This window comes from Esox lucius, chromosome 1 (genome assembly GCF_011004845.1).
Source record: "Esox lucius isolate fEsoLuc1 chromosome 1, fEsoLuc1.pri, whole genome shotgun sequence".
NCBI classification, from domain to species: domain Eukaryota; kingdom Metazoa; phylum Chordata; class Actinopteri; order Esociformes; family Esocidae; genus Esox; species Esox lucius.
The window spans coordinates 23,658,162-23,684,565 of record NC_047569.1 but is presented as its reverse complement, the minus strand read 5'-3'; the positions used below and the strand labels follow the sequence as shown (position 1 = coordinate 23,684,565).

Genomic DNA, 26,404 nt, shown 5'->3' with positions numbered 1-26,404 from the left:
CCCCTGTCCAAATGGTACAGTGGTGCTGTGGGGGGAAGTTAATGACTTAAACCTTCAAGGCATGCCAAAAATAACGCCATCAGCGATTGTTTGTGAGAGCATCTATTGTGTTCGCATGGGAAGTCCCAGAGATCTCAGGGTCTCTCAGCTGATCCATTCACTATACCCCCCACCCCTCCGTGAGCTGAGTGTTTGTGATGTCTAGTTGAAGTGTCTGTGTACATTCTAATGTATACTGTATTTGTCATGCATGAAAACATTTGTTTCTTTCAGTTTTTCATAAAATCCTTTTCATGAAATCAATTGGAATGTTTCTTCAAATGCAGAGAATAAGCAGGAAATCTAGAATAAATGAAATGTGTGCATTTTTGAATGTGGCCATTCTGATTGGGGTTAATGGTATAAAATACTACACGATGAGTTGTTAAGTAAGAGTAGCAGTGTTTATTTCCTTACCGTTCACAAAGTGTAACAGTATCAGCACTAAGGACTATGCTCATTTAACATGGATAAGCGCTTTAGAAGATGAAGAAGAAGATTCTGGGCCAGGTGGTTTTTGTAATGTCTTGTGACTATTCTTGCAATATTAGACATTATAAAATCATCATCACTGCTGGAAAATCTTTAATTATGCTACGAAAAGCCAAGCTTATGTTCTGGGAACATACACAGAAAAAAATATGAATTTGTTATTATTGGTTAAACTAGACAGTCTCACATAATTGTTGATTTCTGGTACTAAAAGATGAAAACATTTTGGAACAAGGAAGTTATGGCCTAAATGTTAAAAATACATTGTTGTTCCTCACCCTGAAAACTGTCATCCAATAGAAACTGCAGTCCATGCTTTAGACTTTTAGCTAGAGGTGTCTAAACGTTAACTAAACGTGTAATGAAAACTGAACCATGGATTATAGTTTTTCTCGATCCATAAACTACTATGTAAGGAACATCAAGTTCACAAGAGACTGCTGCTCTATTAACACAGAACCACAGCATTACAGTACGCTACAGCAAAGACGTGTCACCACACTTTTTACTGCCTCTTCCTCTGAGGTCTTTTAGATAATTCTGGTCATACTATGGATCTATTACACACACTCAGCACGTTGTATCCTCCCTATTCTTTAAATTATGTGTGTGTTTGCCTGAGCATCTGTCGTATTTCATTCCCTGTGTGAGAGTGAGAGAGAGAGAGAGAGAGAGAGAGAGAGCGCATGTCTGTGAGAGAGCGTGTGCATGTGTGACAACGTGCCTGTATGTGAGAGAATGTGCATGTGTGTTTCAGTAAAGGTGAATGTAAATGTGCTATATATGCATATTTACAGTATGTACAGACTGTCATTTCATATTTGTGAAACCTGTGTGTGTGTGTGTTTTGCAGATCTTCTACAGAGTGACCCGAGAGATCCAACCAGGACAGGAGCTGCTTCTGTTCATGAAGGCAGAGGAGTATTCATGTGACATCATGGCTCCTGATATGCATGGTCAGTTCATGCAGACACACACACTCACCCACACACACCCACACAGATGTGCACACACTCCTAACATAGTTCTCGCTGTCATCCCCCCCTTGTCCAGAGGAGAGACAGTATCACTGTGAAGACTGCGACCAGCAATTTGAGTCTCGTTCCGAGCTGCTGGACCACCAGAAGGTTCCCTGCGGGACACCGCCCTCTGCCTTCTTGGGGAACCCTGGCGGGGACAGCAGCGACCTGGAGGGTCCCGAGGGCCTAGAGCCCCACGAGCTGCACCCCAGTGACTTCCACCTGTCGCACAGCCTCAGCGACCACAACCAGGACGGCCCCCGGGAATGTAGAGAATGTGACCAGGTGTTCCCTGACGCCCAGAGGTGCGGAAGCCCCTGCGTCGTGCTCACAGAGCTAGTGATGGCTGCATATTCACCTCAGAGGTGTCGTTTCCTTAGGGATAATGTTGTTGTTAACGGCGACAGTCGCCCTGTCATATTAGCGCTCACAGGGCCAGGGTCTCTTCCTGAACGCTTCTGTGATTTTACACCCATTTTTCATTAATGTTTAGCTCAGAGGCTTGTGATGAAGTGCTGTTGTAACAACGTCCTCGACTGTTTCCGTGTGTGTGTGTGTGTGTGTCTGTCTGTCCTGCAGTATGGAAGCTCACTCTCTGTCTCACTCGGAGGAGAGAGAATACAAGTGTGACCAGTGCCCCAAGGCCTTCAACTGGAAATCCAACCTTATCCGTCATCAGATGTCGCATGACAGTGGCAAGCACTACGAATGTGAAAACTGCACCAAGGTACAGTCGTGGCGTTTTTTTGGGGAGGCGTGCGTGGGGCGGTGGGGGGTGGGGATGTTAGGTGTGTGTAGGGTAGGAGAGTTTGTGTGTGGATAGATTAGGTGTATGTACGTGGGGGTAGGATAGGTGTGTGTGTGTGTGTGTGTGTGTGTGTGTGTGTGTGTATATTTCTGTTCTTACAGAAGGTTGAGTTTAGCCTGTGTGTGCATACGTATGCGTGTACGTCCATAGTCGCAGATGGGTGACCCCTCTGTGTCCCTCTGTCCCCCCCCCAGCAGGTGTTCACAGACCCCAGTAACCTGCAGAGGCACATCCGCTCGCAGCACGTCGGGGCGCGGGCTCACGCCTGTCCCGACTGTGGGAAAACCTTTGCCACGTCCTCGGGCCTCAAGCAGCACAAGCACATCCACAGCAGTGTCAAGCCCTTCATATGTAAGTCACTCAGACCCTTCATATGTAAGTCTGCACGCTTTTTCCACATCTTCTACTAGAACGTTAGAACTCATTTAGAAAGCCCTCCTCTTACTGGATGTTCTCACATGGTCTTGCTCCTAGTTGAGATAATATGAATGTCTACATGGTCAATTATAACACCGCCCGGTGCCTACTTTGGCAGTCTCATGATTTTAGAGGGGATTTTCACTTGTTCATTGTTTAAATAGAAGTGTGCATGTCAACTTGCAAGTGTTCAAGATACGTGGCTTTCAGTCTCTTGAAGCCAAAGAGCCAAACATCTAAACATCTCACGTTTTGCTCTTGTTTTGCTGTATCATGAGACTTGAAGTAAACAGGTTTAATAGGTGTTAAAGATACCCATTATGTAGAAAATCATATTAACGGTACACGTAAAAGAAATGTATTAAGTTCGATTGTCCCTTTTAAATATCAGTACATCCTTTAAAAAAATCATACAGAAGCGGTTTTATATTTAATTAAACTGTATTACATGGCATAATGTATTATCAACCATTGCATGTAGTAGGTTGTGATGCTAAGATTGATTCTATACATTTCATGTATGATATTTGGAATGGTACTGACTTAATTTTGAAGGTGGCATGTTGACTGTGATTATGAGTACTTATGTATGATCTCCATGATTACAAAAGGAGAACATAACATTTTTCATTCCACAGGAACGGTAGTCACAAGGCAGAGCTGTTATCAGTGAGAACACTAGTAGTACATGTCTCATCAACACTGACCCCTTGCAATGACCTCACACTATGACCTTACGGTTTAACCCCACTGTTGTTACGCGCATTGACCTGTTTGACCAGCCATGACCCCCCATTGACCCCAAACCTCCTAGCTTTGACCCAACTCTCTCTCATACTCATTCCCTGTTAATGCCCCCGTATTCTAAGATTACCAACACCACACAATGACCAGTGCCTGGAGTTTTCCTTAACCTTGTGACCTGACCAGAACTTGGTCCTTGGGCTTTAACATGGGCACAGAGTTGAACTCCTCAGAAAAGAAAACTCTTGGCCCCAGTAAAGATTTCTCACACTTTCATTTCACACGCCCGAAGTTCTCCATACCCCAAAGCACAATGACCTTCACCCTTTGACCCCAGCTCTTTGACCCCACACGCTAGGCAGAGAGGTCCGTGTTTGCCTGCAGACTCCGCCCTCCCCCTGTACACAGGCACCATTCCACACAAATAGCTACCACATGTCCCTTCCACTGGGCTCCAATGGGAGTCCATCTGCAGGAATCAGTCGAACATATGCAGGTTTAAAAACAGCTAATGACTGTAGAAAAAGACAGAAGACTTTGGGTCATGAGAGCTGTATCCGAGACAATGTGTGTGTCCATCCTTTTTGTTTGTCCACGTGTCGGTCTGTGTACTGTATTGTATGTTTTTACCTGTGTGTGTGTGTGCATGTGGGCCTGTACATGTATTTGTGCATTGGTGTGTCCATTGTAATGTGTGTGTATGTGTGTGTGTGTGTGATTGTGTCCCTGTGTGTCTTGCATGTGTGTATCTATGTGTGCACCTAGGTAAAGGCAGTGGCTGTATGTCCAGATCATTACTGGGGCTCTCTTGGTCAACCCTGCTCTTCACAGGAATGTGTTTAGAATATTTTGTTACAGTTTATGGAGAGCTGGCAAAACCCGTGTGAAGCGGATCGGATCCCTCAGACTGAGGGTGTTGTGTGTGTGCGCGTGCGTGTGTGTGCGTGTCTGTGTGTGCGTGTTGTTAGTCTATAAACGTTGGCAGTGTGTGATTTACAGCCAAGCGTTTCCAGTGGTTCTAAAACAGAGAGGATACTGAAAACAACACACTTTAGCCAAGGAGCCTGAGGTCCGGCCAATATTTACACCTAGACTATCAACATCTCTTGTCAATTACCACATTAACTCATTCCAACACATAATCATTAATTCTGTGACGTTTAGTCTGGATTCATGGAGCAAGGCATGCAGACGATACAGTTGTCTTACGCCACCACAACAACACATTCCCTTACCGTCCATGACCAAAGGAAAACCTCCAGACAATGAGATGAGTACATCATCTGAATCAATACTTAGTTAAAGGTTAAAATAGTGTTAGAAACAGAGTATGCGCTGATATGAAATTGTGATTAGCTTCCCATTTTTACATTGTGGTCTGTAAAGGAATGTTTTGTTGAACGGTGAGAGTTGCTATGTGGCAGGCTGGCGTCCGTGGGGTCAGACGGGAGAGGAACTCGGAGACTGTGGGAAGGTTAGGGTGAGCTGGATGACAGAGACAGGGTGAGGAGGACCTGGCCAGGGGGGAGTGTGGGTGGGGGGCAGGGGAGGACGTGAGCCCAGTCCCTGGGAACAGGACCTGCAGGATAGGATTCATTCAACTCTGTTTCCTTCACAGGCCCAAAATAGTGCCATTGTGCCGTGTCTGTGAGTTAGTGTGTATGTGTGTGTTTTTTATCTATTGTGTGTTATGTGAATATCTGTGAATATGTCTGCTTGTCTGTGTGAGCGTGTGTGTGTATATATGTATGTGTCATGTCGAAGTGTGTGTTTGTTGTGTCATGTCTCACTGTGTGTTTGTTGTGTCCTGTCTCACTGTGTGTTTGTTGTGTCATGTCTCACTGTGTGTTTGTTGTGTCATGTCTCACTGTGTGTTTGTTCTGTGTCGTGTCTCAGTGTGCGCTTGTTCTCTATGTCATGCTTCAGGGTGTTTTTGTCGTGTGTCACGTCTCAGTGTGTTTATTGTGTGTCACGTCTCAGTGTGTGTTTGTTCAGTAACTCATAGAGGGTCTAACCATGGGAGCACAGTGGAGGTGCAGGTGATGTGTCTGAGGATTCTGACTTAGTCTGGGCCATGAGGACCAAAGCCCCATGACAAAGCCAGGATCTGCCTGTCATCCCAACCCCCTTCATTTCACTACAACAACACTGTCAGACCAGGACATCTTACAGCCAGGCTGTCGTGCACTGCCCTGTCCTCCTCTTCCCAAACAACTAAAGCCTGGAGTTTTTCCTGACTATTAGATTCATGGAGAAACTCATGGTCTTCATGTTACTTTGTGTATACAGTACATCCACGCATGTGTGTGTGTGTGTGTGTGTGTGTGTGGTGTTGGACTACCGTCTAAGTGCCCCGTGTCTGTCTCCCTCTGTCTCCAGGCGAGGTGTGCCACAAGTCCTACACACAGTTCTCCAACCTGTGCCGTCACAAGCGCATGCACGCCGACTGCCGCACCCAGATTAAGTGTAAAGACTGCGGCCAGATGTTCAGCACCACCTCATCCCTGAACAAGCACCGCCGCTTCTGTGAGGGCAAGAACCATTTCACAGCCGGCGGGTTGTTTGCGCACGCCCAGGGCATGTCCCTCCCCGGTGCCCCCGGGGCCATGGACAAGGCCAGTCTGGGCGGGATGGGCCACAGCAGTGCCAGCCTGGCAGACTACTTTGGGAACCGTCACCACAGCGGCCTGACGTTCCCCGCCGCCCCTGGCTTCCCCTTTAGCTTCCCAGGCCTGTTCTCCTCCGGACTGTACCACCGACCGCCCCTCATCCCGGCCACCTCCCCAGTCAGACGACCCCCTGGTCCAGGTACGGAGCACAACAAGAGCCCTCTCCTGTCACCCAGCCCTGGAGCCCAGGAGGCCAGAGACTTGCTCAAGAACCTCCGCAAGGAGGTGTCACCCGACAGTGAGACACCACAGGGGGTGGAGCAGCGACCGGCCCAGGGCCCTTCTTCCAAGCAGAGGCATGGCGGTGGCAAGATGAGCGACCAGTCTGAGAGCAGTGACCTGGACGACGTGAGCACGCCCAGCGGGAGTGACTTGGAGACTACGTCAGGATCGGAGCTGGAGAGCGACATGGAGAGCGAGGGCCAACGGGAGAGGGCCCCCCGGGAGAATGGGAAGGGGCCCAAGAGGAAGGCGGGCGGAGGCCCCAACTGCCCCACCCCGCTGAACAGTAACCACACCAACGAGTTCCCTGTCGGCTCTGCCCTGTACCCCCCCTCGCTGGACGAGCACACGGCTGTCTCTGGAGCAGTGAACGACTCCATCAAGGCCATTGCCTCGATCGCTGAGAGGTACTTTGGCTCCACGGGGCTGGCGGGCCTGCAGGACAAGAAGGTGGGGGCACTGCCCTATCCCTCCATGTTCCCTCTGCCCTTCTTCCCAGCTTTCTCCCCGCCTGTCTACCCCTTCCAAGAGAGGGAGCTAAGACCTCCAGGCCTCAAGGGGGAGCCCCCATCCCAACCTGATGAACCCACCAAGAAAGGCCAGAGCAGGACCTCTGAGTCACCCTTTGACCTCACCACCAAGCGCAAGCAAGAAGATAAGATCCCAGCCCCCTTCACCTCAAACTCCAAACCAGAGGCTTCCTCGCATTCTACCAATCAGGACCAGCCACTGGATCTGAGCATGGGCGGCACCAGGAACCGCAGCAGTAGCCGTGCCCCCAGAGGGGAGGAGTCTAAGAGTAATCATATGTTTGGAGAAGACAAGGCAGGGGTGGAGCTTCCTAAAGCTGATACCTCTCTGCAGCATGCCCGGCCCACCCCTTTCTTCATGGACCCTATTTACAGGTACTGTGAATCTCCAGTGAACACAACCTAACCAGTTAAAATATATATATATTTCCTTCAAATAAACATTCCCATTCTCTTGCCGATATTGTGGTGTGAGTGCCAGTGTCTAGGAACTGATATAGTTGTAATATTAGCAGGGTTGAGAAGAGGAAGATGAACGATCCGTTTGAGGCTCTGAAAGACAAGTACATGCGGCCAGCCCCAGGCTTCCTGTTCCATCCACAGGTAGGTCCTGTCCTATTCTATTAGTGTGTTTGTGTGGCTCCACAGGAACAGCCCGGGGCCTGCTTTTGTTCTGACGCCCAGGCAGGGTGAGGCTGTCCGTGGTCCAAGGTGATCTGGTTCTGATATGGACCAGAGGCATTGTTCAGTCTGATCCATGCTAAAACATTTCTGATCTGGCCTGTTCTCTGCTATCTGAACCAGATGTGGAAGAATGGGGGGAGGGGGAGGGCACGTAGTGACATGTCGTCGTATGTGTCTTTGATTACAATATAAAAAATGATCCGCTCTTAAAGTTCCCGAGTTTTGCCTCTGGACTCTGCACTGGGATTTCTCTATTGTGTGTAGTAGACTGTGTTGATGTGCATGCATTCACTCTTCCCAGCAATGAAAATTTGGCCTCTAGGAAAAGTGAAAACACCACTTTCTCAGAGTCTGTCGTTTTTACTGGCCGTTTCAGGCCTGGTTTTTACTGGCTGTTTGAGTCCTGTGATTTACGGCTCCTCTCCACACTCTGTGAACCACTCTCTGATTCTGCAACGCCACATGGTCGTGGCACATGGCTTAATGAGGTGTCCCATCAGTAGAAACAGTAACAACGTTTAAGCCATCTTTATTACTATGTCTGGGCACACAAATCAGTCCCAGAAACTATCTGGCCAAAGGGGCTTTCTTCTGTAAATGTTCGGGTTAGGGTTATGTTGTGAATTCCCCTGACCTCTTGTGACATCATCATTATCCCCTGCCCAATAGCATGGTGGCTCAAATCTAGAGGCGTGTTCCTCTGCTCCGACATTGCCGACGCTTGACACATTTTAAAACGTCTGGATAGGTATTTTAAGTGTCAGCAAACTCCATGTGCCATTGCAATCTGCCAGTCGATGACTCCCATCAACCATCGGTTGTCTGAGCAGGGAAACGTGACCAAAAGCTGTTAATCCGTGCGCTACTTCCTGGTTTTGACTGCTTTTTTCCTTCTGTCCTGCCCCTCAGTTTCGTATGCCAGATCAGAGAACCTGGGTAAGTTTCCTCCACACCTGTATCTATAATACTCCTCCCCTAGACCTCTTGTGTGTGTGCATGAGTTCAAATCATAACACACTGTCACATAGCCTGCACATGGCTCTGCCCACTCACCGGCTACTATATTGAACAGTCATCGGTCTGAGCTATCTATATTTTCCTTCAATTAGGTTGATCAATCATATAAATAGTTCGCTTCATCATTCTAGGACCAGGTTTGGCGTCCTTCTTGGGAGGTTTAACTGGCCAGCTCAGTCTGGGTTTGTGGAGTTAGTAATCAAATATGGTTGCCTTGCCTTGTCACGATCTAGCATCTCCTTGAGGTGGCTTGGGCCCCTGTGAGCTCAATTGCGTAGAAGGCCGGAGAGGGGGTTCCTTTTGGTGTATAAAGATTCAGATCTAGAATTCCTGGATAAGCGAGCTGCGTGATAAGAACCAGAACGGCATTCGATGTGCTTTGCAAGACGTAACTCAACATCGACTGTCCAGAGTCCACTGGGAGTTGCTGCGATGAAGTAGGGTCTTAATCATGAATTGGATATCACAAAATTGGGGGAGAAAAATGGGCTAAAGGTTCAAATAAATAATCATTCATGTAAACGTCTGAAAATTCCCGCTTAGATTAAGTTACAATCACTCATTTGCCCACATGATAGGCCTGGGATTTTGGGCTATGCTCCACCCTCAACCGCTAACGGCGCAGAGCGTTGTATGATTATTTGCTTATTTGGAGAGTGAAGCAGGGTTGTTGGAATGGGCATTGGGGGAAGGGGGGGAGACAGGGGGGAGACAGAGGGGACTGCTCTGCATCAGCTCGAGGGTAACAGTCTCTTAGGGACCCGGGAAGGGAGGGGGGACTTCCTCCCTCCGACATCTGTTTCCAGATAAGATCAACAATTGAGAATGCATCTCGCTAATTAAGACGCTCTCAGCATCACTGACATCTGAAGATAACTAATCAACAGCTGGCCTCACAGAGACACTACAGCAACAAGCAGGTTCAACCACAGACAGGGAGCTGGGGGCGGGGACATCTAAAGGGGATTTTTGGGAACAACATTTAAGTAAATGTGGGGGCATTTATCCTCCCTGTTCCCGCAATTAAGCCTCTCACCCTCTGTATTATCTAATGAGGTCTAGTAAAAACACTATAAAGGCTTCACAGGAGTGAGCACCGACTCTGAATCACCTTCCCGACTGGAGACAATAACGATAGCTCTCCCAGAGGTAAAGGAACAGCCAGATTGGAATGAGAATGACTGTGTGAGAGGGAGGGTTGCCATAGAACAAAGAAGAAGAACCAGGGTGGGCCTGTAGGTTTCAGCGTCATCCATTCACTTTCAAGCCAAAGTACTCAATTTGGCAGACAGCTTTAGGGCCCCTAATGCTCTGCGAGTTATAGCCCCTCATTGAGCTTGTAGGGGAAACAAACTGAGCTTTGGCCCTTATGTCTGTAAAGCACTCCAATGAAATACATATTGCATTCACAAGAAATATGGAAGCATTTCACTGCCGCCTTCCCCTCTCGCTCCCCTCCTCATAGGGGAGCCTTTGATTCACGCTGCAGAGAATTGGCATATTCATAATCATTCGGATCTGACACCTCACATCCTCCGCTGGAGTCGGAATGAGAAACGCTCCACATGGAACTTTACACCCAGCCGTCACTCCTAATCAACACCGCTCCATAATGTCTTTAGTTGTTCATCATTGATCAGTTTCCCCATCTCCTTTTCTTTCTCTCCGTCTGAACTTCCATATCAAGCTCCCTCTCTATCGCTCTGTCTGCCTCTCCCTCTGTCTCTGTAAAGTGTGAGTGACGGGGCTGGAGCAGTGAGATGGAATGTCAGGCAGGGAACAGCGCTGCTGGGTGACCTGACTCACCATTGATTTGTTGCCATATTGAAAAAAGAATAAGGAAAATTCAATACACAGAAAATAATGCAAATGTGTGGAGCCTTAAAAAAAAAAAAAAAAAAAAAAAGGCTGTCTTGCAAGAGGCTTAAAGGCTGACAGGCCCTGCAGCATGCTGGGACCCCCCCAACGCTCCACCCCGCCTCTCTCAGTACAGCGATATCATTATTACCCGTGTCTGGCCCTTGATCAGTAATGTCAACATCTTTCATATTGACGAATGTGCTGTCTGCCGCATTGTGCATCGAATGGTTTACAGCCCAGCAGTGGACATGAATCACTCCTCTGCCCTGCACACACACACACACACACACTGACTCACATACATACACACACACACACACACACACACAAACATACAGCACACTCACATACAGCACACAGGTACACACACAGAGACACACACGCACAGAGCACACACACACACACACACACATACATCACACACTCACACTCATATAGCACACAGGTACACACTCATAAAGCATAAAAGCACATATACACACATACATCTCGAACACACATTCTCACATATTATCACACTCTATCACACGTACACGAATACACACAAAAAGTAAAAACACATTCTCTCTCTCTCACACACAGACAGTCCTTACACACAGTCCCATACACACACACATACATACAGGGTCACACACACACACCATCTGACAAGTGCATGTATCTGCACGTCCCTCCGAGGACTGTAAGGAATAAACCCTGAAATTAGGGTTTATTCAAAATGTCTAATGAACATTCATGTGTCTCTCCTCAGATGTCGGCCATTGAGAACATGGCTGAGAAGCTAGAGACATTTGGTTCACTCAAACCTGAGTCAGGTGACCTGATGCGGTCTGTCCCCTCCATGTTTGACTTTCGAGCCCCGCCCACTGCTCTCCCCGAGACATTACTGCGCAAGGGCAAGGAGCGCTACACCTGCAGGTAACCACAGAAACCATTTACACACAAAACATCGAACTACAACCGAACAGTTTGGTTGTAGATCAGTGCATTTTCACATTCGCTTTGGCGTTGGCCTTTGGTTTCAGAGCCCAATAGAGTTAGCCAGTTCCTGTGTCTAAACTTCTTAATTATTTTATAGAACTTTCAAGTCAATACGTTCAGCATGGTTTAAATGTAGTTGATCTTAATTTAAGATGTTTTACTTCATTCAAATAATAATTTAGCAAACGCTCTTATCCAGAGAGACTTGCAGTAGTGAGTGATACAATTATACAATATTACCTTGAGTGTATAGTCCAGTTCCATTCTATGCCCTTGAAAAACACTTATACTTAATTTCTAGAGTACGAGTCCTATGAGCTGACTGTGTGTGATGTGTAACTCAGTGAGGGGCCGTGCTTGGCCCTCTCTCTCTCCCACTGTTTACCCAGGGAGTTGGCCCTGATTAGCAGATTAATAGGAGAAGCTTTGGGGCCCTGACGGTGCTTTGATCTAATACTGTGCTGTGTGTGAACATACCCCACTCCTTTCACCTCACTGTTGCTTCACTTCATATACATAAACCCTTACAAATTCCATCAGCTTTAAGTGTTGAGTGTAGGAGTGAAGTGTATATTGCACTGGTCATTTGTTTGAACAACCTTAAGACCATGTATAAATGAGGTTACACACAACAATATTTGTTAAGTTGATCAATAAAATATTCCGTTTTATCTAATGTAGCTTGCTGTATCGTTACTGAAATTATATTTTCCTTATTATGAGTTGTGTGTCATCAAAACTGCCTCTAATATTTTAATACAGTGCCTGATAGTGGACTCCAGACTGCCAACCTGTAAACATTTTGAATAGCATGGTCAAGTACCCTGGTACAATATCCAGATTTATACTAAGCAAATGTAAGGCAAAACCTATTTACATATATCTTGTAAAACCTATTAACCAGGCGATTGGAAACTGTTGGTCTGTGTTGTATCACATAGCTTTTTAATTGCTTTGGTAATCGGTTTATTATCAAATTTCTGGGGTTTGAGGCCAATAAAAATTTACAAATAAAACACTTTCCACAAACAAATACTACCTGGGTCATATTTCTAAAATAGCATTTTTTTTAAATACAATCACATTTGTCAGTTAATACTTTTGTGTTCAAATTATCGAGTGTGCTTTTGTGGATTATGTCGTGTGCGTGGATCGGTTTAAATTGTGGCAGTTACGTTCCGAGTTCAGGTCACAGGTCACAGCTTTCCAATAATTGGAGATGAACAACCACAGTAGTTTAGCGTACAGTAGTTGGCAGTAGTACTCGCTACTACAGTACTGTGCTGTCTGTAGCTAGCTAGCTGTCAGCATCCTTTGTTGTCCAAGACACAGCCAAGACTAAATAATGTCTTTGAAATAAGTAAAATTGTAAATTTTTTCTGGACACTGTGAAATCAATGCATTTAATTTGATGTTAAGTTAGCTAGGTACATCGAATGACACGTTTGCATCTTTGACTGAAAAGTAAATGATGTCATCACTGTGTACTTAGGTGATTGACTGTAAGTCACCAAGATATTCTAGCACATTATGCAATCTCGACTAGTGATTTCACTCACATTTGTGGATCATTGATCTGTGACCTGAAATGGGAACGTAACTGCCGAAATTCTGTGCACAAACTGATCCACGCACAAAACGTGATCCACAAAAGCACACTCAATAATTCTAACATGAAAGTGTTGACTGACAAATCTGGTTGCATTTATACAAATGTTAATTTAGAAATATGAGACAGGTAGTGTTTGTTGTAAATAGTGACTTACATTTGTGCATTTTTTTCATGTTTTTTTTTACGCTTTCAACTACGCATTGGTGAGTTTAATTCTGTCTTGGTTTACAATCATGAATTTGCTGCAGTTTATTTACGGATCACGGCAGAGATGGGAAAAGAAACATCCAAATGTCTTAATTTTAAGTGTATCAAAATAAACTACAAAATACAGCAGCCACACCATTTATCAAAACATACTGCTGTATTTTTGTATTTTAAAATACATTTACAAGGGTGCATGAAAACACTTTGCAAACCTTCCATCTGTCTGCCTGTTTGATCTATCCCTTCACCAGTACTCTGACTCAGTTGATTAAGTAGACAATGTTTCATAGCAACAGCTTTTCTCTGCCTAACGGGTCATGTGATAAATCTGACGTATGCAACCAGTTAACAGATTAAATATTCACATATCCCTGAATATATTAATTAATATACAACTTCGGAAAAAATGAAGGGACTACAGCACCCTTTGCTTTCCTTTCCAAAAAAGTTGAAAAGGAAAGTTTTGAGTGAGGAACAGAAGCGTTCAATTTGCAGTGGTCTCTTAATTTTAATCATGATCCTACTAAACAGCTACTTCCGTTAGGGCACAATCTCGTACTGTATCTCGTATCTTCGTGCACAACCGACGATAACTTAACATAGGCTGAAAGTAGCAAGCTAACATTAACTGTGAGGGTTGCAACTCGGGTCAAATAGTTAGCTAGAACATTACATACAATGGTGAACGATTTAGCCTAGGCTACTCAAATAACCACCAAATCTTAACATGAACTGTGAAAAAGTGTAGGGTGTGGTTACATTTTCTGATCTGAATAAGTTTGGGCAAATTACTGAGTAGGCGCCAATCAGAGGTAGCATTTTTATAATGTCATCATATAGATTTATCACAAAGTAATTTTACAGTATTTTTAAACTACGAAATACATGACACTAAAGTATTTTGATACAAAATACGAAACCATTTTCATCAGCCCTATCAAATACAAATGACAAAATCACATTTTGTATTTGATATACGTATTTTAGCCCATCCCTGGATCACGGTTTACACGTGTGGATTGTATGCTGTGTATTTGCGATTCATGGCTCACATCTGTGAGTTGTATGCGGTGAACACAAACATATTGGCAGTGTTCTGTCTCCATAGTAAGAACGAGTGAGCAATAACTGTCAAGGAAAAGGAATCTTGGGGTGTTAGTTCAGTGCCTTACTCTGCGAGGACGGAAAAGTACTGGCCTAGAAAGAGCTGTTTCGGTAATACTGATTTTCACTGAAAGTTATTATCGACTTTTTAAGATTAATAGGCCTTAGTTAATTGATCAGTACTTGATCTCTTCCCTTGCGATTGTCCTAACCGTAAGTCAACAGTGCGCTGCTAATGATGTGATAATAGCCTTTAGTCAGTTCACCAATGACTGGGCATATGAGGATAACTAACCATGGCTTCTGGAATATGTGACGAGGCAGCTTTTGCTAAAGCAATCTTCGCCACCCTTTCATTTTGTTTATGAAATATAATACATGCCTTTGTACAGATTTGCCTGATGATTTGTGAACGTGCGCACATTTCCTATCGTTCACATCATAGTGACACTTCCCGAGCGACGCTCCTGCATTCTATGTAGGCCTATGCATACGCACTTTAAACGGTTATTTTGTGTGAACGTTTGGAACCAAATCTCATTGGTTATACGCAGCGTAAAGATGAAGATGGTGTGCTACTGTAGGACGTGTGCCCAATCTTGGGTCCTACAATAGTTAACACCTCATTGAGTTCCTCAATGAAATTGTGCTGTTCCGACATGCAGTTGGCTCAGGAATGATTTCGGACCAATTCTGAACTACTGACGCTATAGCTTATCTCCCCCAGTGCTTGGATAGCAATTATGGAAAGGTTTTGTGAGTTGTGATTGGTGGTGTACAGTGAGTGTTTGACCTAATGTGGAAAAAGTGTTATTGTCTGTAGTATATCGGCACTTCAAAGGGTCATTTTGAAACACGTCTCTTATATTGATTCCTCTTTGAATAACTAGTTATTACAATGTCTTAATTGAGAGGATTGTTTTGATTACTTATATATATAGTCAATGTACTGATTATATTTCACAAAAAAACAATGACTGAATGAATCCGTGATCTTGTAGCAAAAGGTGTTTACCGACCAAATTAAAGCATAATAATGTCTTTTGAATATAAGACTAGCTGTTACAAGTGTGGTCTGTTTGAAGTTTTGTACTAACAGTTTTGAAAAATCACCACATACGTAAAAAAAACTGTAAGCATTTAATAGAATAGAAAAACTGTAAGCATTTAATAGAATGAGCCATCCAGGAGCCTAATGAGACTGATCTTTAATTTGAACAGAGCCACAAGAGACGGCTCACCAAAAAGAATGCTCTTTATTCTTCGCTAGTCTGTGCCTGTCCTTGACGAAATCGGTTCACAGAAATTGAAAAATGCATGATCTGGGCTCAAAGGCACGCTCCCTACTACGATACAGACAGTGTGACACAACTGAACTCTCGGCAGACAATTGAAATCTCTTACATACATGTAGTAGCCTTCACTTGAAAAGAAGCAAGAATTCCGTGCAAAAGCCAGATTTAAATAATGTGACCTCATTAGAAAAAATGTTATCATTATAGATCTGAAATGACTCATATAGGTTTAGTTCAGTTGTTGTATTATCGAAATTGAATCAGTTGTATTATTTAAATTATATTGTATAAAATATTTGTATTCCTGTTAAAAAAGGACACCTACAATAATGACCCTTAGAAAGACCTCAGGAGGGGTTGTTGCGATAACCAATGATGGTAGACTACTATGTTGTCAACATTGTTTGGTCTGAACAGGGCATTTCCATGCTTTTAAAAAATCATATCTTCCCCTGCTCAACAATGGCCCTTTCAGAAAACGTTAGGCCCTGGGGAGGAACCTGACTTTATTTATCAGCCAAAAACCACATCCTACAAACAGCCAACATAGAGCCTACAATTCCAACTTTTTCAACCTTCTGCCAACATCATTATCCATTTAATAAAGTAAATTTGTCTATGATTTCCACGTTTGAAGGGTGCTGTCTGAGCTTTGTGGTGCGGCCTTTGGCAGGTGGCGTCACTCATAAAAACCTTTCCAGGTTGGCAGGTCTGCTACTCTAAGAGGTATATATAGTGACATGAGGTGTTCTCCGCCCCACAGGTACTGCGGTAAAATATTCCCACGGTCTGCCAACTTGACCCGCCACTTAAGGACACATACAGGAGAGCAACCATACAGGTAAGACTCGCTCTTATGACCCCCCCCCCACACCCCCACATACACACAAAATGTGTACTGAATATGCCCAGCCAAAAAGGAGTGTCAGGCGTGGGTTGTGGGATGAAGGATGTGGGAACAGGGAGTGTGATCGTGCCAACAGGATGACGTCCCTCCAACCCTCCTCCAACCTTCCTCCAACTCTCAGTTCGTCTCACTCCGCGAGCACGGACAATACAAAACACTGACAGCTGGCCTTTCATCACAGTCATCTGAGAATGTCTGTCAGATATCAGCCTACAGATACATTCACATAGACAAAGACGGAAGAAAACACGTGAAGCCGAGCGTACAGTAAGCACACCATAAATACGTACGAACACTTGGTCAGAGAACATTCTCAGAGACACGTAGTCTTCCCAGACAGCCATCGTTTATCTGTCAGACTCAGTACTTTGCGACTCGGATGTTTTCCCAGAGCATTCCTCTCAGTGGTTACATTCTTGTATGTTTTCTTACGCCGTTAAAAGCCTGAAACAATTATCAGTCTGCTAAATAATTTGCCTGATGAAAAATGGTGGCCGTCCCCTAGGTGACAGGAGGGGGTTTTAGCTGGAAGGGATGGGAGAAGAATGCAGCTTGGTGAAAAATGAGGGTGCTGAGTAGCACAGGCAGATGTCTAGGGTTAGCAGCTGGAGTAATGACTGGGACGTTGGAGGTGTGTGTACGCGCAAACACACCCCGTTGAGTCCAGGCCCAAGGGAGGGCGACCCAGGCCTCTGCAGCTCTGCTGATAGACTGAGCTTCCACACGCTGGCACATCATTAAAGATCTCTGCTGTTTATTGCAATTTTTGCAAAGATAACAGGGCCCTCCAGAGGGACGGCCAATCGGGCAAGCTAATTCCAGCTAGAAGAAAAGATGTAATCATCTTGTATAATTTTGCATGGAGAAAATTGGCTCAGGCTCTAATTTGCGGACTGGAGGGGGCTGGACTCGAACAGATTTGTTGCATGCCTATTTTGTGAGGGAAGAATGAGATTTTTATTGCGCTGGCGGGAGATGAGAGACGGAACTGGTTTCACCTTGAACAAGCTCCTCCATCATGTCTGAGCGAAAGGGGTGTGTGTGTGTGGGGGCTCCCTATGAATGCACGTGTGTGTGTTCCACACTGTTATGCATGCGTTCTTCTACTGCACTCACTCACGCATACTTGCTTCGACCTGTGACCCCTGCCTGTCTTTCTTCGTAGGTGTAAGTACTGTGACCGCTCGTTCAGCATCTCATCCAATCTGCAGCGTCACATCCGCAACATCCACAACAAGGAGAAGCCCTTTAAGTGTCACCTGTGTGACCGCTGCTTCGGCCAGCAGACCAACCTGGACCGCCACCTCAAGAAGCACGAGAACGGAAACCTCTCAGGTGACAGAGCCTCCTAATCAACCAGTCAGTCATGTACATTTTTGAAGACATCGTAACATCTGTGATTTGTTACGGAACGCAATGCAGAAATCCGGTTTAGGAAAAGGAACTGTTGTAGAGGTAGTGGATTTACATCCAGTAACCTTGCCGGTGCAGGAAAAACAACAACATTGTGACAGATAGATACCCAGTTGAGTGCTCACACAGATTTATTGTGAAATGTTTTGACTGTTACCAACTCCTTTGGATGAAAACTTTGCACAATGAAACAGTGGGAGCATTCAACAGTGGGACTGTATCTATACATCTTTCTTTCTTTCTGCGAATGAACTGGGGACCAACAAAACTGCTGAGGATTCAAATTGAATATATTTATATACTCTGCGAGCACTCACTTACCCTGGATTGCCTCTGTAAATTCTCCAGCTGTATATCATGTGAAATGTAATTTACTTGTGGTTAAATAAAGCATTTGGGGAAGCTAAGAAATTAGAATGAATAAACTGTCGGCTGTCTAGGCTGCGTTCGGCAGCACAAACTGCTGGTTGAGATTGATAGGTCGCTCTGCTTCCCACTGACTCATTTGAAACATTTGGAGGCTAGCAGGCGACACCTGGCTAGAGGCCCGTTGTGAAATCAAACAGTGGCATTTTCTGGAAACCTCTGGACTCCTATGCCTGGTCCCGTCACTCTTCCAGGGCTAAGGAGAGTCAACATAATACTGAGTCACTTTAATATATAATCGCTCTACCGGCTACCAGTTGGTGCCTGGGGATAAACACTGCCAGGTAAACAACAGAGGACAGAGGTGGAGTTAATGTCACCATGGCAATTCAGGAAGTAAGCGGAAATTCCAATTCCAAAAGAGGAAGAATTTAAATGGAACAACTGATCCTGCTTCTGTAACATTAACAGTGGGTTATCTCCTCAGGGAGAGCAGGGTGAGGCCTAAGTCTAACCCAACACAGACAGCCTGGTACACTGGTTCCCCATGCAGGCCAGTGGGGGTCTTTTCTCACCACAAATGGCTTCTGCTCATCCAAAGAGAGGATTCAATCCGCATTTAATCTCAATTGAATTGTTTGAATATTAAAACGGACCGTATGTTGACGTGATGTGGTTTCTGTAGGCACGGCGGCTTCTTCCCCGAGGTCAGAGTTGGACAGCAGCAGTGCCATCCTGGACGACAAAGAAGACTCCTACTTCAATGAAATACGAAACTTCATCGGCAACACAGGCCAGACGGAGCCGTCCCCTGACCATTCTGAGGAAGGGTATGTTTTGACTGGATGTGCCTGTCACCTGTCCGATGACTCCCCATTCACAAAACACATTCACATCATCTATTGTGTCCTCTATTGCACGTTCACACACACACAAACAAACACACACACACACACCCTTGCAAGAGTTTTTTCTGAGGCACAAATTCATGTCTGGAGGCTAAATAGGGTGATTCTAGACAAGCATGGCCTGACTTTGCTGCTCTGCTGGTTTATTCATTCAACTAGGTGTGTGTGTGTGTGTGTGTGTTTGCAAGAGTGTCTGAGCGTGTGTGTATTAATGAACATGTCGCCCCGGGAGGTTCGGAGCAATAAGCAATCATCACTGACGACATCTGGGATAATTACAGCATTGGTGAACGTGCAGGAGCTCTTTACTACGGTTGATTTTCAACCATGCATGTGCTCTGTTATCGGCCTCGCTCACAATTATGTCTGATGATTATGCAAATAAATTCCTTTAAATCTATGATCTGCTTGGGGATAGGAGTCCACTGGGTCAGCTGCAGGTCGCTGGGTTTATTCAGTTTGATCTAGGAGGAGATTGGGGAGGAAAGATAGAGATCTTAGACTTTCTTTTAATTGTGTAAAAATGGGCTTGTGAGTGCAGGCGGTGGAGCGTCAGAAAGACCTGAGGAGAGATGGGGGGGAGCGAGGTGGGGGGGGGGGGTGCAGTCTGTAAGCGGCTCGTTTCCACATCTGGATCCAACATGTCCCCCTACAGGAAGAGAGTTGGAGAGTAGGGTCAGGGGGTCGGCCCGTGTTTCCTTTCAAAGTACAGCGCTCCTGACTACTTCTGATAGATACTTTATCCCCAGCAAATTACCACGTTTGAAAGCGTAATTAGCGAATCTGTTTTCTTAATCACGGAGGCTCTGCTCTTAGCCGGCGCTGCTGCTTTCGCTGTGTGCTGGGCTACGATGTCAACACGGCCCAACGACTACCGCCTTGGCAGGCCCGGCCCTCTCCCAGTCCCAACCAGGGACATGTTGCTATTCAACTCTATCCAGTTCCTGTTATTATCAGCTGATTCTGATGAACACTAGAGATGGATGGCAGATAGCAGATCCTCTCTTCTTTTGTCCTGTATTCATTCTCCCAATCCTTTTCGGCTCAACTAGTTGCAAATTAAGCTTTCCTCCTCTTTAGAACAGATACTTTCCTGAACTCTTCAGGGTCCTGTGATGTTTGTTTTCCCTGCCACACCTCTCTCTCCCTCTCTTGGTCTGCGTCTCTTTCTCTATGCGTACCGGTGCCTCCCCTCTCCCCTGTACGGATGGCTGTTGGAGCAGGGTCCACAGCCGGACTCTGTGCTAGCCTCATCTAGAAAACGACATAGTTGTGAGCTGACGAGAGATGTCCCGGAGCGTAATTAGTGAATCAGCCTTAACGTGGCTGCAGATGATTTACCAAAGGGTGGTTTCCTGAGGCAGCAGAGACAGTGGGCAGATTAAACCCCCGTCAGGTTTGGATAGCTGGCCCTTTTTCGCCCCATGGGGACCTGGGAAATGGGCTGCTTGGCAAGGCTCTCATAACTCTCCCACCAAATGGGGCTGTCAGCTAAATATTTTGCCTATTAGATGAATCCGAGATAGTAGGAAAATAAACAACGTGAGAGGGCGAGCTGTGCCGCTAAGTGCTGCAGCGATCAGCAAGAAGCTCACGAAGCCCAAACCCAGAGGGGCCCCGAGACACGATGACAAACAGGACTCTGCCTCTCTCTGCCCCCACTCTGCCGCCATGCCTCACTCCTTCCACTCTGCTTCACCCAGCCATTTCTCGTTCTCCCGTCTCTCTCGCTGCTCCCGTTGTTCACTCAGGAAGGAAGGACTCGTATATGTGGACTGACTAGCCAAAATATACAAGACCACATTTCATACTATTTAGCAGAGTGAGTTAAACTGTCGTCTGTATGTGTAGGGTGCTTGGAAATGACAGGATATTGCAGTTGGGCTTCAGCACATACAAAATGGAAACAAGGTGACTGTGTGGTAATGGTTATGTGTCGTGCTTTTTCTGCCCTGGTGCCCTCCAGGTTAAACAGTGGTCCCTTCGAGGAGGAGAAGCCCCTGATGGTCAGTCACACGTCACATGACCTGGATGAGGAGGAAGGGGAGGAGCTTGGCGGCGAGGAGGATGAAGGGGAGCACAGCGACTCTGCGGCTGGGAAACCTGGAGACGAGGCTCTCCCAGACAACCTAGACGATGAAATCATACACAATGATATAGACTTTGACGGACCAAGTGATTTGGAACTCAACTGTAAGACCTCCCCAAGGAGGTAAGTGTAGGGGAGAGACAACTCCAGGATAAATACACACTTCCTAAAATACATATTTATAAGTACCAAGCTTACACATTATGACAGTGTCAATGTTGGCTTTCTTGAAAAGCCTAGAGGAGGTGACTGAATATAGTTAAGTTGAATTAGTTGAGTTGGACTGACTCTAATTCATTTGATTTTAGTTCAGGGGTTTAGTGGAGTTGAGTTGAATATTGAGGGATTTGTGTGTCTCTCTCCCCCCAGGTACGAGGAAGAGGATCAGAGTAGCTACTCTGCGCTGGATCACATCCGTCACTTCTCTGACATGCGGAAGATGGAGGACAGTGAGTTCAGTGACGGGGACAGCACCTCCTTTCGCTCCCCCAGCCTGTCTGACGCTGTCAAACAGCCCCTGTACAGAAAATCCAAGTCCCAGGTAAGTGTGTGGTTAAAAGCACATATGCACGCAGGTGTGTGTTTGTGGGTGTGTGTGCGCACATGTATTGCTATCTATTTTAGTCTTTGGGTTAAGATTAAGGTTAAAGTTAGAAGGTTTAGGTGGTGGGGTTAAGGTCAGGTTTAGGTGGTGGGGTTAAGGTCAGGTTTAGGTGGTAGGGGTTAAGGTCAGGTTTAGGGGGTAGGAGTTAAGGTCAGGTTTAGGGGGTAGGAGTTAAGGTCAGATTTCAATTGGGTTATGGGTTATGTTTAGTATCTAGTTTAAGAGTTAGGGAAAGTCATATTTCGAATGGGATTATATTTTTGCATTCAAAACATCCGTACAATCATAGAAAAGCCAGGGTGTGCGCATGTGTGCAGTGTGTACATAGGAATAACCCCATTCTTCCCTCTCTCCCCAGGCATATGCCATGATGCTTTCTCTGGCTGACAAGGACGCACTCCACCAAGCCAATCACACGCCAGCCACCATGTGGCACAGCCTGGCCCGGGCCGCTGCCGAGTCCAGCGCCATCCAATCCCTCAGTCACGTATGATACTCTGACCCCGCCCCCACCTCCTGACCCTGGCCTATCGCACTGGGAGGCCTCGGGGGCCAGCAGCGTGGCGCCTGGCCCATCAGACTGCCAAGCAGAACCATGGCCCATCAGACTGCCGAGCAGAACCATGGCCCATCAGACTGCCGAGCAGAACCATGGCCCATCAGACTGCCGAGCAGAACCATGGCCCATCAGACTGCCGAGCAGAACCATGGCCCATCAGACTGCCGAGCAGAACCATGGCCCATCAGAATGCCTTACATATGAGCAGGGTCACCGCCCAGACAGAACCAACCATCCAACCCCTCCAAGAGATCAAACGAAACGTCCTACCTTAAATTGGTTATGTTCAATATCGACAGGAATGATGACGATAGTGATTATTGATTATGATGAAAATAATAATGAGGATGGGTAATAATAGTTGTATTTATTCTGAGTTTCTTTGTTTTGCACAGAAGTGTTGGGCTGGCGGGGAGGGATGATGGAGGTGATGTTGTCACATTGTGAGGTTACATTGCTATAGCATGTCCTGTGTCCACTCAGTGGGAACAGTTGCAAAGTCTTCATTTATGTGAGGCTGGTCGTAATTTTGAGAACGCAGTCAACCATAGTTTGATGTGTACATAGTACAAACTCCTTTCATCCCTACCTAGCTCCTCTTAGAATCACATAGCCCTAACTAGACCTATGTTGACAGACACATACAGCTACTTAACCCCTTCCAAACAGAGCTACAGCTACTTAACCCCTCAGACACACCTACAGCTACTTAACCCCTCATAGACACACCAACAGTATACTTAACCCCTTATAGACACACCTACAGCTACTTAACATCTCACAGACACACCTACAGCTACTTAACCCCTCACAGACACACCTACAGCTACTTAACCCCTCACAGACACACCTACAGCTACTTAACCCCTCATAGACACACCTACATCTACTTAACCCCTTTTAGAAACACCTACTTAATCCCTCACAGACACACCTACATCTACTTAACACCTCACAGACACACCTACAGCTACGTAACACCTCACAGACACACCTACAGCTACTTAACTCCTCATAGACACACCTACAGCTACTTAACCCCTTTTAGACACACCTACTTAATCCCTCCCAGACACACCTACATCTACTTAACCCCTCATAGACACACCTATAGCTACTTAACCCCTAATAGACACAGCCCTTCTCTGCTGAATGGAAATGTGTTATGAACATGAAAACACACAGTTGTTTTCCATCAACATATTTCATAAATGTTAGAATACTGGGAAGGGTGGGGCTAATTAACAACACAGGTCCAAATAAACTTCACCTTACCGAGCCTGACAGCGCAAGTTGCGCATTACAACAACACTGTTGATGAATGAAGAATAGAAAGAAACATTGAAAATGGAGAAGAAAAAAACAGACTCATTTTACAACCCAAGAGTTTGCATTGCTGTGTGTGTCTGCACAATCACAGCACTACAAGAGCCTGGAACTGGCTTTGAAATTGCACTCCATCCCTCCCGCCTGCGCTCTCTGTGAAACCATTGAAATAGTTTGTCTTTTAGTGGAAGAAAAGAAGAAACCACACATCTTTTTTACTTTAAAAAAGTAGAACATTGTTAAACAGTAAAAAGGGCATTGCTCCCCCTTCTTCAAACCCCAAACTCATCATAGTTGGCCAACGATACCACTAAATAGCCTGAATGCTAGTCGTTAGCAACTCCATCCTTGTGTGTCTTTCATTTTTTTAGACAATCATGTTGTTGATTTTTGTTTTTTGTTTTCATTTTTGTTGTTGTTGATGTTATTGCTGTTGTATGTTGGAAATCGTATTTATTTCTTGGCAAACTGTAGTTTGTTTACTGAATAGCACTGCTCTTACCCTTAGCGAAGGGGAGATTCCTCGCTACTCCAGAACTCAATGGGGTTTGTAGATGACGTTTGAGTACCGGATAGTATTAAACATACCATTCACTCTTTATTCTTCTAATGAAACTGGTTGATGATGAATAGATATTACTTAGGATTTTTGTATGACAGTTTATTGATTCAATTGTAAATGAAAAAAACATTATAAAGAAATGACGAATAAAAAAAAAAAAAGCCAGGTATAATTTCTTCATAATCGCATGATTGGTCTGATCTGTGTCTGACGTTTTTCTACGGTTGTCAGCAAGCTTGTGTGACGTTCAGTCCATGTTAATCCCTTGTGCCAAACCTATAATAAATAACAGATTATATTCATTTATCTTCACATTTTGAGGGACCAGATTTTTTTTTTCGTCGTTGTTGTTTTTTGTTTATAATCCATTTAAAAAAGTAATCAGCGAGTTGAGGTACTTTGTTTTAATGCTTTCTACGATGTAACTGTAATGCATTTCAATTCAATACTGTGGGAGGAGCAACTAAGAAATAAAAGACTACAATGTGGGTTGAGTGTCTGTTCTCTCTCTCTCTCTTTCTTTCTCTACCTCTTTTCGTCTGTCTCTCTCCCTAACCCCCCTCCACCCACCACCACTGCTGTCCAGACAGTGTTTTAAAATAAGAGCTGGAAATCAGACAGCCACCTGGTCCTTTCTTCTGGCTCTCCCAGGGCCTCTGAGCACAACACTGAACCCTGGTCTCCCTTTCTCCCCAGGCCCTGGCACAGAAAGAGAGAGACCAAGGGAAAGAGAGATTGAGCCAGACACAGAGGGAGAGACAGGGAGGGAGAGAGGAGCTGAATGTGGTAGTGGAGTGGGAGCGAAGGCAGGAATGTGTCCTTTATTTGGGGCCAGGTTGTGGGCCATGATGGATGAGGTGGGGAGATGTGATGACCTGGCTCATCGCTCAAACGCTCAATAAGACTTCCCATCCTGCAGACGGCCCTGACAGAACCACCCCCCCCCCGACAACCCCCTCTGTCACAGCTCACCCATGTGGGCGGACATTGTGGCTGAAAAGCCCCACTCGCTTCCATTGTCCGGTCATGAGTGGGGGTGAGGAAGGCGATGTTTGGGAGGACTGAGAGTGGCGACCCCAAGCCATGACACTTCAACACACTTACAGTGGCTCTCACCAGGCCTAATGGCTTGTTTCTTAATGCAGGCCCCATCCACTGGCCCCTCCGTTCGGCCAGTCCCACTCCGGGCAGCTCTGCAGGGCGTCCAGCTTTGATGAGGTCACAGTGGGTCAGGCATCGTTGATGAGGTCAGCACAGGTCTTACAGCATTGATGAGGTCAGCCTGAGTGAGCGGTGCAGGGTTGTAATGGAGTGGAGGTGATAATGGGCCTGCAGTATTGAGGCTGTAGGGACCAGAGGGGACAGTGTGTATTCACCATTACTGACCAGCCCCTTCAATGGGTCACGCCCTGCACTACGCCCACTCCTGGACATTATAATAACAGCACAAAGTGATTTTCAATCACCATGCTCAAAGCGCAAAACGTAGATCGTTGTCGCGAAGAAAACTAGGGAATGACATCACCAGTGTAGAACCTGTCTGTCAAAGAGAGGCCATTTTCTCCTGAAAGGAGTGATGGATCAAAAGTAGGGTAGTGTGTGTGAATGTGATGGAGTGTGTGTGTGGGCGGGGGGTTGAAGGGGCATGGGTCTGGGTTTGGCAGTGTACCCCATCAGGCCCCTCAGCGTTGCTAATTTGATGACGGTGGATTAACACATGCCAGTGTTACCCATGCCTCCGCTCACACTTAATCCACACGTTGAGAGGGAATATTAGTGCCACTAACTAACAGCTCTACATAAAGACCTCAGTGTGTGAGTGGAGCTGGCACGGCCAAATGGACTGGTGTGTGTGTGTGTGTGTGTGTGTGTGCGCGCGCGTGTTTCCCCAGACTGGAACATAGAAGCAGAGTGTGGATTAGTCCATGTGATCTGGTTTATTTAATTGCAGTATGTCAGAGAGGCATGTC

At 45.7% G+C, this 26,404-nt stretch overlaps 1 protein-coding gene across 14 annotated transcripts in view; it reads left to right on the top strand.

Moving 5' to 3' along the window:
- mecom (MDS1 and EVI1 complex locus) overlaps nucleotides 1-24,923 on the top strand; it is a 163,957-nt gene extending 139,034 nt beyond the window's left edge. For 3 of the 14 annotated variants that reach the window (XM_010893647.5, XM_010893659.5, XM_010893660.5), the window contains 14 exons: nucleotides 1,385-1,487; nucleotides 1,585-1,855; nucleotides 2,130-2,277; nucleotides 2,553-2,733; nucleotides 5,899-7,315; nucleotides 7,453-7,543; nucleotides 8,534-8,560; nucleotides 11,253-11,419; nucleotides 16,464-16,541; nucleotides 17,773-17,942; nucleotides 19,072-19,216; nucleotides 21,261-21,506; nucleotides 21,753-21,924; nucleotides 22,346-24,923. In XM_010893647.5, coding sequence (XP_010891949.3) covers nucleotides 1,385-1,487; nucleotides 1,585-1,855; nucleotides 2,130-2,277; nucleotides 2,553-2,733; nucleotides 5,899-7,315; nucleotides 7,453-7,543; nucleotides 8,534-8,560; nucleotides 11,253-11,419; nucleotides 16,464-16,541; nucleotides 17,773-17,942; nucleotides 19,072-19,216; nucleotides 21,261-21,506; nucleotides 21,753-21,924; nucleotides 22,346-22,480 — 3,351 coding nt within the window. In that variant the 3' untranslated portion in view covers nucleotides 22,481-24,923. The remainder of the gene's footprint in view (nucleotides 1-1,384; nucleotides 1,488-1,584; nucleotides 1,856-2,129; nucleotides 2,278-2,552; nucleotides 2,734-5,898; nucleotides 7,316-7,452; nucleotides 7,544-8,533; nucleotides 8,561-11,252; nucleotides 11,420-16,463; nucleotides 16,542-17,772; nucleotides 17,943-19,071; nucleotides 19,217-21,260; nucleotides 21,507-21,752; nucleotides 21,925-22,345) is intronic. The other 11 variants (XM_010893654.5, XM_013134119.4, XM_010893649.5 and 8 more) reach the window with 11 other exon arrangements.
- Nucleotides 24,924-26,404: the final 1,481 nt, after the last annotated feature.